The sequence below is a fragment of the Myotis daubentonii genome, chromosome 3 (assembly GCF_963259705.1).
Source record: "Myotis daubentonii chromosome 3, mMyoDau2.1, whole genome shotgun sequence".
In the NCBI taxonomy this organism is placed as follows: Eukaryota; Metazoa; Chordata; class Mammalia; order Chiroptera; family Vespertilionidae; genus Myotis; species Myotis daubentonii.
Window position 1 is genome coordinate 140496876 of NC_081842.1, and position 14364 is coordinate 140511239.

Consider the following 14364-nt stretch of genomic DNA (forward strand, 5'->3'; position numbering starts at 1 on the left):
TCCCTCCCACTCTCTCTCGCTAAAAATCAGTGGGAAAATATCTTTATGTGAGGATTAATAACAACAAAAAGAAATACAATTTGTATTTTGACCTTTCTTCCTGCCATCTCACCACTTCAAAGTTCTAGAAGCTGGTTTGGAGATTCTTAATGTTTTCCAAGTATATGACCTTAGTGTATATAAATAAAGAAGTTTTTTGTCCTCCTTTCCAATCTGAATTACTTTTATTTCTTTTTCTTTATGGCACTGGTTAGGAACTCCAGTCAATACTGAATAGAAGTGGCTAGAGCATGAACCTTGCCTTATTCCCCATTTGAGGTGAAAAGTGTTCAGTCTTTTAAAATTAAGTATGATAACAGCTGTAGATTTTTAACGGATGTCCTTTATCACATTGAGGAGGTTTCTACATCTAGTTTGCTGCAAGTTTGTACCATAAATATTGAATTTTGTCAACTGCTTTTTTCCTGCATATATACTGAGATGAACACGTGGTTTTTCTTCTTTATTCTGTTAATACAATGACATTATTTTTTTTTCATAACTAAAAATACCTGTTAGACCTCTGCATAACAGAAGGGTATGAATAGTGACAACTCAACCAAATATTCAAAACAACAGCCCCTCCTTCCTCTTAACCAGTACTACCATCTAGAACATTTCTCAGTAAAATGCACAAAAGCCTTACACATAATACAGCAGGTAGGTGAGTATTATTTACCATCATTACATAATCCTCCAACAGTTGCTCAAGTACAGACTACACGCAAAAATACTCCTCAGGAAAACACAAATTAATGACAAGAAAATCCAAGTTGGTGGTGATATTTGGTCCAGTGGGCACTTCCCCTTTGGAGTTAGGCCAGAGATGAGCATCAGCATCATGGACCAGCCAGGCATTTGGGTCTTCTTTATTTTTTAAAATATTTTTAAACATCTTTATTATTGAAAGTATTACCTATGTCTCCTTTCCCACCATTGACCCCTTCTAGCCCATCCCCACCCACCACCCCAGACCTTCACCACTCTATTGTTTGTGTCCATGGGTTATGCATATATGCATACAAGTTCTTTGGTTAATCTCTTTGGGTAATTTTTTAAAAAAAAGAAGAAGAAAAGGGGGAAGAAGAAGAAGGGGGGAGAAGAAAGGGAGGAGGAGGAGATAATATTAGGGCAGAGAGTGTCTTCTGGCTCAATCTCCAGCGAAGTGGCTTTGTCCATCAGTGGAGATGACCAATAATATAGCTGGACTTGAACCTTCTTTCTGCTAAACTGGTGAATGTCTTTCTGCTCTAGCAGATCTTTATTTCTTTTCTTCAGTCATTCAATAGTCATTGTGTAGCTGCCATGGGCTATGGGCACTGCCCCAGATAAACGAGTAACTTTGTAGTTTTGCCTTTTCCAGAGTGTCATATAAGTTGAAATCATATAGCTTTTTCAGACTTGTTTCTTTCACTTATCAATATGTATTTAAGTTTCCTTCATGTCTTTCATGGCTTGATAACTTATATAATATTCCACTGCAGATTTGTACCAGTTTGTGATACTGAAGGACATCTTGGTTGCTTCCAGTTTGGAGCAATTACGAATGAAGTTGCTGTAAACTCTCATGTGCAGGTTTTTGTGTGGGCAGAGTTTTTGACTCATTTTGGTAAATACCCAAAAGCACGATTGCTCATTCATATGATAAGAATATGTTTAGCATTGTAAGAAACTTCAAAGCTATGTTCCAAAGAGGCTACACCACTTTTCATTATCACCAGCAACAAATGAGAATTCCTGTACTTCACATCCTCGCCAGCTTTGGTACTATCATGTTTTTGGATTTCAGTCATTCTAATAAGTGTGTAGTGATATCTCATTGTTGGTGTAATGTGCATTTCCCTAATGGCATATAAAATTGAAGATTCCCATGTATGAATTTGCCATTTGTATATCTTCTTTGGTGAGGTTGCTATTCAGGTCTTTTGGCCATTTTTTATATGGATAGTTCATTTTCTTACTGTTTAGTTTTAAGAGTTCTTTGTATGTTTTGGGATAGCATTCCTTTATCAGATGTGTTTTCCAAATACCAGGTGTACCAGTTAATAATGTGAATTTTTTTAAATAGATTGAGTTACACATATGTTGATATATATGTGATTTGATATGTATGCTATTTTGTTGTATTGACAACAAGCTTCAAAACTTCATATGTCAAATTTGCTGAAGGTGTTAACATCATAGATATTGTTATGCTTAAAAATGTCAATTTTCGTGCCAAAAAAGAGCATTTCCAGGAAGTTTTAATTCATTACTTTATTTTGAAGAAAAGTGCTGCTGAAAGTTATTGTATACTTCAGGAAGCTTATGGTGAACATGCTCCATCTCAAGATACTTGTGAACGCTGGTTTAAACACTTTAAAAGTGATGATTTTGATGTGAAAGACAAAGAATGTCCAGGTCAATATGAACCACGCTTTGATCATGAAACAACCAGAATGGGCCAGAAGACATGGCAAAGTAATTTTGCTTCATGATGATGCACCATCACACACTTCAAAACCAGTTAAAGACACGTTAAAAGATCTTGCCTGGGAAGTATTAACCCACCCACCGTATTCACCAAACCTTGTTCCGTCAGATTACCACTTGTTCTGATCAATGGCACATGCACTTTCTGAGTAGCACTTCAAAACGTACAAAGAAGTGGAAAATTGGGTTTCTGACTGGATTGCCTCAAAACAAGAAAAGTTCTATCGAGACGGTATCCACAAATTACCTGACAGATGGGGGAAATGTGTACCGTAGCTGGCGATGGACATTACTTTGAATAAAGCACTTTTGATGTTTCTCTTGAAATTATCATGTTTTCTATGATTACAAAATCCGCATTATTGACCGGTACACCTGGTATTTTTTTCCCGGTCTGTGGTTTTCTTTTCATTCTCTTAACAACGCCTCTGTAGAGCAAAGGTTTTTAGTTTTAACAAAATCCCACTTATCAATTTTAATTTTATGGATCATGCTTTTGTTGCTGTATCTAAAAGTCATCACCAACCCCCAGATCTCCTAGATTTCTCCTATCTTATCTTCTAGAAGTTTCTAGTTTATAGTTTTGTATTTAGGTCTATGATCCACTTTAAATAGTTCTCAAAGAGAGACTTAGGATTACATTTGCTTCTGCCAAGTGCCTAAGGGAACCTGCATTCTAGGATCACTTTGATCCAATTTTAATGTTTGAGATTTCCTAGATTACACAAGGATCTTGCAACCACACAGCAATAAAAGTAAGACTGGTTTACTTCTGTTTCACCTTTATGCTCCACCGAAGGCTGGGCTGCAATCCATTTTGCCAGCCCAAAGTATAAGGAGGTTACCAAGGACAACAACTTTGGCAGACCCTGACACTTGTGTCCCCGTAAGTCCCCTAGGCCCTGTAAGGCTATCAAAAACACTGCACTGCTGTTTACTTGCTTTTATTTGAAAAGCATGTAGTCAAACACCAGGCTAACCTCTCTAGTTTCCATCTTCTCTTGGATTACTAATTTGGTATTTCTCCAGTGCCTTCAAGGATAGGTTTTTAATATTAGTCAAGTCTCAGCAGTCCTCAGTTATATAGGAGTCTGAACAGGATCCTGCACCCTATGAATCCCACAAATATTTTACCTCCTGTAGTTCATTACACCGTGTATATGTTCTCTACCCTACCTCTGTTAGAATGCTACGATCAGGGCTGATTCAAACCCAGAATAATTATTTGTTCAATTGAACCAACAGTGTTTTCTGATACTTGTGCGAATTATTCATGTCAAAATCTCATTGTTTTATTATTTTTTAAATTTAAATTCTTTATTGTTGAAAGTATTACATATGTCTCCTTTTCTTCCCATTGACCTCTCCCTGGCCGCTCCCACCCCCCAGCACATGCCCCACCCCCCCTACTCTCTGTGTCCATGGATATGCTTATATGCATGCATACAAGGCCTTTGGTTGATCTCTTATCTCCCCACTCCCTCCCCTCCTTCCCTCTGAGGTTTGACGGTCTGTTCCATGCTTCTACATCTCTGGATCTATTTTTGTTCATCAGTCTATATTGTTCATTATATTCCACAAATGAGTTAAGATCATGTGATATTTATCTTCTCCAACTGGCTTATTTTGCTTAGCATAATGCTCTCCAGGTCTATCCATGCTGTTATGAATGGTAAGAATTCTTTCTCTTTTACAAAAATCTCATTGTTTTAAATCAATAAAATAATTTTTCTTATATAATCATCATTAAAAGTATCTTTCCTTCTCCCTGCAAAAAAAGGCCTTATCTATATGTCTTTTTAAACAATTAACTCTGTGTCACGTATTTGATTTAAAGATGACCTTTATACTTTACAGATGTTTTTTATGGCATAACACACACACACACACACACACACACAAACATATAAACGTGATTTGACATTCATTTTATTTTGAAAATTTCATGATACTTCTTAGAAACTATCAATAGGATAGATTCCTAATGAAACCACTAAGCTATATACACTGGATAGAAAGGCACCAGAACATTTCTCTGTATAAAGAATTACTGATTTTTAAAAAATGTGCTCTTGTGCCTCTTTTCATTTCAGTGTTTCTCCTTCACTAAGTAGCCACATATGGAATTGCTTATGATTTCATTTTTCTGTGGGGAAAGAATTAAATATATTACAAGGTTGTCAGTCTGTTCAGAAACCTCTAGGAACCAACAGCAAGGGAAAGAAGAAACACTTAAGGGAACTCACATCTTCCTGAGTAGCAGAGATACTTTTTTGGTTGCTAATTTTAGGGACTATAGCCACATCAATAATTGCTCCTTTCCCCCCAGATTTGGCCAGGATGCCAGCACTTACACTTCTATAACAGCATGTATTTCCTCTTTCTTAACAGGTCTGATGCTATTTGTTCAATGTGTGCCTTCCTTGCTGGAGTTGAAACTCTTAGTGCCAAGGACAATTTCTATATTGCCGTAAGGGTAACATTTAGCATTTTAGTGGGTTTCCTTACTCCAAAAACTAAATTATATTGTCCCTCATAACCCCAGAGTCAAGTATGCCTAATCTATTCTGGATTCCTTACCCTCACCCAACACATCTTAGACTCTGACATATAATGTGTGTGGTTGTAGCCTGTCTTGATCGCATCTCAGAAACGAAAGCTATAACCAGCATCATTGGTCAGGGGCTGGTCGAGTTTCTCCTTCCTTTTGGCACTAAGTATCCCTTTGATACCCAATAAAATGCTCACTGGTAACAAAATCAGCCTTCAATTATTCAGGAGTTGGTCATTCAGATCCCCTGCTTCTCATATTCTTTTTCCTACTTATTCTCTAACTTTTGGGCCTCTCACTGGTAAATATGACGTCAAAGGCTGGCTAGAGCAAGGGGGATGACTCCTACTAGTGAACTTTGTGATTGGCTAGAAATTCTAGTGGAACACACAGAGCTGGTGGGTGGCTGAAACTTTATGTAAAAGGTTGGAGAACTTTTCTGCTGATATCAGCTATTCTAAGAAGGACACAGAAAATACAGCTGGTCCAATCAATAATCACAGTTAACACTACAATCCTATGATGTTACTATTTTGTCCTCACATTTTCTAGGTGGTGATACTGGACAGTCTGAGCTCCTCCATCTACTCAATCTGGGAATCAAACATACTACTTCCTCTCTCTGAGCATCATGTCATCCTATATAATAAAGAGGTAATATGCAAATCGACCGTCACACCCTCGCACAAGATGGCCGCCCCCATGTGGTCAAAGATGGCCACCACAAGATGGCCGGCAGGGGAGGGCACTTGTGGTCGACCAGGCCAGCAGGGGAGGGAAGTTAGGGGCAACCAGGCCTGCAGGGGAGGGCAGTTGTGGGGGACCAGGCCAGCAGGGGAGGGCAGTTGGGGGCAATCAGGCCGGTAGGGGAGCAGTTAGGCATTGATCAGGCTGGCAGGGAAGGGTTAGGGGGTGATCAGGCTGGCAGGCAGAAGCAGTTAGGGGCAATCAGGCACACAGGCAGGTGAGTGGTTGGGAGCCAGCAGTCCCGGATTGTGAGAGGGATGTCTAAACCAGCAGTTGGACATCCCTCAAAGGGTCCCAGATTGGAAAGAGTGCAGGCTGGGCTGAGGTACACCCCCTTCCCTGCTGTGCATGAATTTCGTGCACTGGGCCTCTAGTCATTAATAAAATAGAAACAGTGACCTGACAGGACCACAGCATTAATACCAAGAATAAAATGTATGAAACTGCTTTGTAATGTAGAGGAGCAGCCTAATTTGTATCATTACCAACATTAACTGCTTGTTCACAATTTAAGTTTTACATTAGAAAGATGATTTTCTTCTCAAGGGGACAGGTGTTCCACATGGGTTATTGTAATGGATAAAATCCTGGATTTTTACACAGTCAGAACGCATGCCACACTCCATAACAGTGCTTACCTTGGGAGGTTTCCTTAATGATGGAAACAAAACATTTCAACAGCAGAAGTAGAGAGGGTTGTCAACACAGCAGCCACATCGGAAGGTAGCAATGAAAGAGAAAAAAACGTTAAGAGAAACTCAGCATCCTGATAACATGATCTGAATGATATTGCAACTTCAAAAAGATCAGAGGCCAAATTCATTTCACTGCTTGAAGTCATAAATTCTTACGTTTGCTCAAAAATATAGTACAGGCATAATGAATTTCTTTCCTGGTTTCATAGAACAGATCTAGTTGTTCAGAGATATTTTTAATGATTCTAAAAGATGCCAACAGAAGAGCATCAAGATAAAGATACTGCAATCATACTGCATGGGGTCAAATACTTTTAAATCAACCTCATATTTAAATTTTTCTTTAATTGATATTAAAATGTATGTATATTTCCTTTGATGAATTTTAAAACCATAGTTCTGAATGACAATTTTCACATATTTCAACTCTGAACAGAAATTTAAAAGCAAGTTACATGCTTCCCCATCACACATGCCCTTTTTAAAAATTCAGTTGTACCTGTTAATAATTCAAATATGACTGAAATTGCATCTGGAGAAAACTCTGAAAAGGAAATCATTCTGAAAGTAACAAACCATTAATCTGCCTTGCTTTGTAAATGTTTTCCTTGTGTACAAAATTAAGGTGCTGCACTATCCTATATAATAAAAGCCTAATATGCTAAGTATCTGGTTTGCCATTAAACCAATCAAAGCGTAATATGCTAATGATATGTTAAGGCCGTTCAACTGCTCGCGATGACGTGCACTGACCACCAGGGAGAAGTCGACCAGTTGACCAGTCGCTATGACGTGAATTGGCCACCAGGGGTAGACGCTCCAACCGGTAGGTTAGCTTACTGCTGGGGTCCGGCTTTTTGGGACTGAGCAAGGTGGGCTGGACACGCCCTGGAGCCCTCCCCCATCCCTCCCTGGCCCCAATTGTGCACCAGTGGGGTCCCTCTGCCTGGCCTGTGCCCTCTCGCAATCGGGGACCCCTCGGGGGATGTCAGAGATCCGGTTTCAGCCTGATCCCACAGGCCAGGCCAAGGGACTCTGCTGGTGCATGAATTTGTGCATTGGGCCTCTAGTAATTTTATAGTATGTGATCCTGTGACAATTCTTGGCTTTCCTGATGTGATTATTCTTAAGGAACCTCCAATATCATCAATTCATTAAATGTAAAATTATTGTTAAATAGATATGGGGGAATGTTTCCCATGGCTTTCATCCTTAACAGGGAACAGAATCATGAGGGTACAGGCAAACAGCAAGGTGTCCTTTCTCCATCACTGGGTACAACAGAGCTCTGAGGGCCCCAATAAAACCCAGGGCTCAGCAGCAAGGAAAGGCTGTCTATGGATTCCAGAGTCAGGTAGATAAGTCAAAACTTTTAAGTCTAGGGAAGGAAAACCATGACATTCCTATGGTGATGAAACTGAAAATTCATCTCCTTGAATTCTAGGAATTAGCTGAAAGGAAATGAGACCTAGGTCAATACTCGGACAGTTAGGCACAATGAGAATGTGGTTTTTATATTCAGATTTTAGAGGGAAACGCTATCTAGAGAAATGGGTTTCTCTGCCTGCTTCCAAGCAAATCTCAACATTCTGTGTCTACCCTTTAAAACAAGATAAACATTTATAGTTGTTATAATAAAAATGCACAAGTGTTTTTAATTCTAAGAAAGCTGTGGATCTCTGCTTTGTGGATAAAGCTTGATGTTTCTGCCAGGAAAATTTCCTTAAGTGGAACACTGCTCTGGAAGGCATCTATCTGAGCTGGTAGTACAATATTTAACTAAGTCTTCTCTGATTTGGCTTCTTTATTTCTCAAAAGCCATTTAAATCACTGCTTTACTTAACAAAGGGAAGAAAAGTCACTTGGATTATAGTAAGGCATGGACCAAGTTTGTAAAAAATACCTTCACATTTAGGCTATGATGTAACCTAACAGGGGCGGAGCAAGCCAACAGGAACCCCAAGGCTCTCTCTGGAGTTCTCCTGTGCTTCCTCTATGCCACGACTGGACGATAATCATCACCAGCATCAAAGAACAAATGCTGGTTTGTAGCTAGTAGCTGTCCAACAATAAAGCTATACTTTCTTCACTGACATTCCAAAGTGACTTCCTTTATTCTTTTTAAGAAACAAATCCTACTTCAGCATTTTAAGTACTTGAAAAGTGTATCCCTTTCATTTAGAAAGATAGCACATTATATGGGAATGCCAATATAAGTCTGCTACCTTCTTTTGTGTGTGTTTCTGTTTAAGAATAAATGGACACTGGGCAGCAGAGAAAAAGGGGAAGCCACTAACTTCATCTGCTGCTACCCAATTACTAGTCATTTAGTTTAGCACAAGGATCCTTACTATACAAAGCAAAGGAAGTCAGGACCTCACAGCAGTACTTCATTAATTGCTAAACCCTTCTTGATGTCTGAGTTAGGTCATAAGCAACTAAGTCATCCTAATTCAAACTACAGTTTAGTGCTCCAACACCAAGAGGTTATACATCAATTATTTGGTAGTTGTAAAGAAAAATTTTCCCATTATGAGTAAACCTGACTATAATCCTATATAATAAAAGGCTAACTTGCAAATAAACAGAACGGCGGAACAACCGAACAACTGGTCATTATGATGTGCACTGACCACCAGGGGGCGCGTGTGGAACATGGCAGACGTCGGCAACAGGTGGCAGAGCAAGGTGGTTGTCAGCCACAGTAGGATGGTGGAGCAGGTGTGCAGGGGCGCCAAACCAAGGCGGGGCACCGGTCACTGTCATCAGGGCGAGCCTCTGGTGGTTACTGAAAATTCTTTGCTCCCGTGCACCATGGTCCTGCCCAGCACTCACACCCGCTGCCGGCGCTGGAGCCACTGCTCGCACCCATTGCCAGTCCCAATTGCTCAGTGCCATCAGTGGGTCTAAGTGGCGGCTGCTGGCCCCAATCGTCCCTGAGGGCTTCTCCACCTCCCCCTGCTCCTGAGGGGTGAGGAGCACCTGCTGATGGTGCTGGCCCTGCTTGCACCCACTGCTGGCGCCAGCCCCAATTGCTCCGCGCTGTCAGCATGGGAGTGACAGCAGCGGGAGCAGGGCTGCCGGCAGACAGGGGTCTGGCAGTCATGGTGGGAGGGGCTGGGCAGGGGTGTGGAAGATGGGCCAAGACCTGCCCGTGTGTCCACTGCAGCCTTGTGGCCCACAGTTCCTTTCAAGGCCCAGTTTTCTCAGCTCCTCATCCAACTGTTCGAGGCCAACTTGGCCTTCACCCCTCTGATACTGCAGTATTCCTGAGGTCAACAAAACAGCTTAGCTCTGACTGGTATATGTAAAGTAATCTCTGTTCCCAAGTCCACATACTCATGTAGGACTGAAAACACTAAAAGAATTTTTACATTACAGAGTTAAAAATAATCCAGATGTGAGAATTTACTTCGATCACCAACTCAGTCCCACAACCCCATAATATTAGGGCAAGATTGCTTGCATTTAATAGTAGTGAAACCTTGGAGATTGTAGACTATTTTCAATAATTTACTTGAAAATAATTATTTCTCTAGACCAGCATTTCACAAAGAGAGGTTCAATGGGATGTTAACAAGGGTCAAACCCTCAAAAGTTTCTGAGGTCCACTAAGTTCAGAAATGTACGCTCAGTATCATGAGACTTGAGAAAATACCCTCCTCCCCCCACCTACACACACATACTCTAGTAAATAAGATTGTAAAGATAAGTTGGGTCTATACTGGGCCAGGTATTGAAATGAGAGTTGGTACTTAATTTAGTAGGTAGTATGGACCTGGAAAGTTTAACAGGAGAATGAAATAAAGAAAGCAGTGTAACAGTGTATCACAATAACCCTAAATAGCTGGAGTTCTTTCCCCACTTCTCACACTGAAAGATTTCTGGGTCAAGGAGTCTTTTGTCCATATTTACAGCCTCTTGAATACAGTTAGGCAATTAGAATTTAGATGGCCAAAAGCCCTGACGTGCACAAGCCCTAATAACCAGTCAATGTTTCAAGGGACATGAATGATAAGTATGTGCTCCTAAACACAAATTTCGCTTCCATGTATTAATTATTTGATCAATGATTGTTGGAAAATGCCATAACCTGTATCTGAAAGATATATATAGCTAACTGACATTTGACTCCTGAAGATTAGTCTATGGGCATGACCTTTAGCCCTTGATGATCGTTTCCAGCTTGGAGAACCATATCCTGGGTCACCTAAATTGATAACCAGCAAGTATTTTCTGAGTACTGATTCCCACACTGCACATTATAGGTGCTTTGAGGGATATAAATGGAGCATAGTCTCTGATCTCAAGAAGCTTACGACCTTGTGAGAGACATAGGTGCACACATGAATAACTATTAAACAGACAGTGATATGTGTCACAGCAGATAGCAACAAAGAGCTGTATTCTGTCAACAAATATTTAACACCCAGTGTGATACTTTGTCGAGCTACAAACACAAATTAAACATATTGCCGATCAGACAACAATATACTGAACTTGTACACACATATTACAACAGAATATTATGTGCACAGCAGTAGCCTCCAAAGAGGGCAAGATCAAGTGGAAACAAGGCAAAGTATTTTCTCTCTGAGGAGAAAACCCCTGAGCAGAATCTAGAGGGCTGAATAGTCAGGAAGCTGAAAAGGCAAAGAAATGGCGTCTCAGGAGGGGTAACTGTCTGTGCAAAAGCATCGTCAACACAGCCCACTGAGGACCAGAAGGCCGTTCTGCTGCGGAGCTCACAGAAACACAGACAGTGGGACATGGGACGATACAGGTTGGGGTTTTGTAAGATAGGTGGGTATAAAAGACCAGCTTCAATCAGCATTCATTAACTGTACTCTGAAGATGAGTTTATACACTTGTATACCAACAAGTTAACATATCCATATATTTAAACATATAACAAGCACTTCTATGAATTATAAGTAAAAGTGGTTATATATGCATTTTGAAGGGCCTCTGAAACCTATCACAATAAGAATGTTGCCAAAGCCGGTTTGGCTCAGTGGATAGAGCGTTGGCCTGTGGACTGAAAGGTCCCAGGTTCGATTCCGGTCAAGGGCATGTACCTTGGTTGCGGGCAAATCCCCAGTGGGGGATGTGCAGGAGGCAGCTGATCGATGTTTCTCTCTCATCGATGTTTCTAACTCTCTATCTCTCTCCCTTCCTCTCTGTAAAAAATCAATAAGATATATTAAAAAAAAAAAAAAAGAATGTTAATGCCCAAAACATTAAATGCTTATAGGAAGCTACAGCAAAATTTTCTGACCATGTAAGAAACCAATTCATTCAATCAGAACAGACTTCTAACATCAATATACCTGGTTTGCTTTGGAAGAGTATGTCTTCTAGACTCTTTTGGTTTAAGGTACACCCTTAATGTCATTTTAAAATTGTTTTTATTCTAATCCCCTATTTCCTGTAAGACTTTCATCTTGCACCTATGAATTTTGCAAACTCGGTGCTTTTCAAGAATACAGTCCCTGTAGCTGGCTAGGGTCTGCTCTGGATCAACGGGAAGACGCAACAGGGCATGGGATGGGAAGAGAAAGAAGAAAAGTCAGGAGGAGAAGGACAGACTGGGAGAAAACAGCAAGGCAAGAAATGTGTGGTCAGGATAAAGTTAAAAAGCAAAGATGCTGATTAGAGTTGATGAGATGTAATATTTGAGATGTAGAACGTTTCAGGGTGGTAAACTCTAACGTAGTCACAGCAGAATCTCTGTAAAATGAAATGAATGATCATTAATAACTAACACTTATGCAGTTCTATGTTCCAGATATGTTCCTGTTAGCTCTACCTGGTTTAATGCATTTAACATATTTGATAACCCTATAAGACTCTCTTTATTATTGTTTTCCAAATGAAAAAAAACTGAGATACAAGGTACAGAGATTGTATGACTTGCTTAAAGTCACAGTTAACTGGCAGCAGCAGCATAACGCAAGCCCAGGTATTCTCTGGCTACAGCACCACCCATTCTTAACAGCTATAGTGCATTGCCTCTCTGAGTCTACAAGAATTTAATAAACACTCTTTTAGCCTAGGCTAGGATACTGGATTGCAATCCATGTGGATGCTCAATGATGTGAGTCATCCATGTCTGCATGGGTCATCCATGCAGTTAATGTCATCAACTAGCCCTGTCTGTGTCAAGGTCCTTCATGAGTGTATAAGAGAATTTCAAAGGAGGAATATCTTTTACATGAAATAAAGGAATGTTGTAGCAGTGTGGAGTCCGAGGAAGGCTGCAAACTCCCACGTCCCGTAGAGAGGAAGAAAACAGATCACCACTGGAGAGGGCTATGAATAAAGCCACAAAAATGTGCATGTAGATGCATTGGGAGCAAAACTTAGGCAGGAAACAGCTAAAACAAAGTTGGAGAGCAGAAGATAGGTTCATGGAGCATTAGGCAAACATAGGTAATTGGGAACTATAAGGCAGAAATAATATACAGCAACCACAGTGCAGACAGCACGGAGTGCCACGCTGACTTTGACTTTTTTTAGAAGCGAGTGCCACGGATGGCTTGTGCAATGAGGACACGGTGAGATCTGTTTGGGAGCTGTGACTGAGGCCACGCCACCTGCAGAGTGAACAGTGAGACATGTCCTGATGACCCTCTACCTGTCGCCCACCACAGCCTTCATGGTGTGTGAGCTGGCACCACTGCAAAGGCAAGAGAAAAATAGGATGAAAAGGAGAGAACAAAGAAACGATCTGAAGGCAGAATCTGTGAGACTTACTGAGTGATGAGCCACCCACCGGGCCTCCCCACTCCATCTGTAAGGATGGAAACACAGCTGTAAGGTACTTCCATCACAGCCCTTGCAATGAGATGAATGAAGGGAAAAACGGCTTCAAGTATCTCAATATTTAATATGTTGTTGAGTTAAAAAAAAAATTTTAAGAGAAGGAAAGCTTCTTTATATATATATATATATATATATATATATATATATATATATATATATATATTTATTTCACAGAAAGGATGGGAGAGGGATAGTGAGTTAGAAACATTGATGAGAGAGAAACATCGATCAGCTGCCTCCTGCACACCTCCCACTGGGGATGTGCCCGCAACCAAGGTACATGCCCGCAACCAAGGTACGTGCCCTTAGCCAGAATCGAACCTGGGACCCTTCAGTCTGCAGGCTGACGCTCTATCCACTGAGCCAAACCAGTCAGGGCGAGTTTAAAAATTTTAATTCCGAATATATGTACAATAAACAACTAATAGTGCCAAAACTCATTTAAAGAAAACTAAACTGCATCTTTTTAAAAATTACCATTCCACTTAACTTGCTCTTATTTTCAATAAAAGTCAAAAGGAAAACTGAACCCATGTTGTACTTGTGGAAAGACTTGTGGTTTGATTTTTTGGTGTATTTGGACTACATCCTCCTGGCACAACTAAATTTGGCTGGAATTTCTATAATAAGTAATATAAGATAGTGGTGAAGAGTTCAGGATTTGGAAAGTCTAGCTCTGCCACCGTCTATGTTGATCTTGGGCAATTTTACTGAACTGAGCTTCAGTTTCTCTGGCTATAAATTCAGGCTAGCAGAGCACTCCTTCAGGATTGCTGAAGGGTTACATGTGATGGCAAGGGTAACACGCACACCATTAGCACATAGTTATTGCCCAATAAATGTCAGATGCTATCGTTGTTACAACAAAGAGCCCTCCCGGATAATACATGCAAATGTCAACACAGCAACCAAATTTCATCCAGGAAAAAGTTACTTGGAGTTGAAAAATGAGAGGACTTTTTTGGCAATAGAGAAAATTTATTTTCACAAGAAAGAAAGGAAACATGATGTTTAAAATATGCTCTTCAAACAGGG

The 14364-nt window shown here is 40.4% G+C and overlaps 1 protein-coding gene across 1 annotated transcript in view; it reads right to left on the reverse strand.

Moving 5' to 3' along the window:
* KIF13A (kinesin family member 13A) overlaps nucleotides 1–14364 on the reverse strand; it is a 207269-nt gene that overhangs the window by 116077 nt on the left and 76828 nt on the right. The window contains 1 exon segment of the mRNA XM_059688710.1: nucleotides 6448–6460. Within this exon segment, the coding sequence (XP_059544693.1) occupies nucleotides 6448–6460 (13 nt within the window).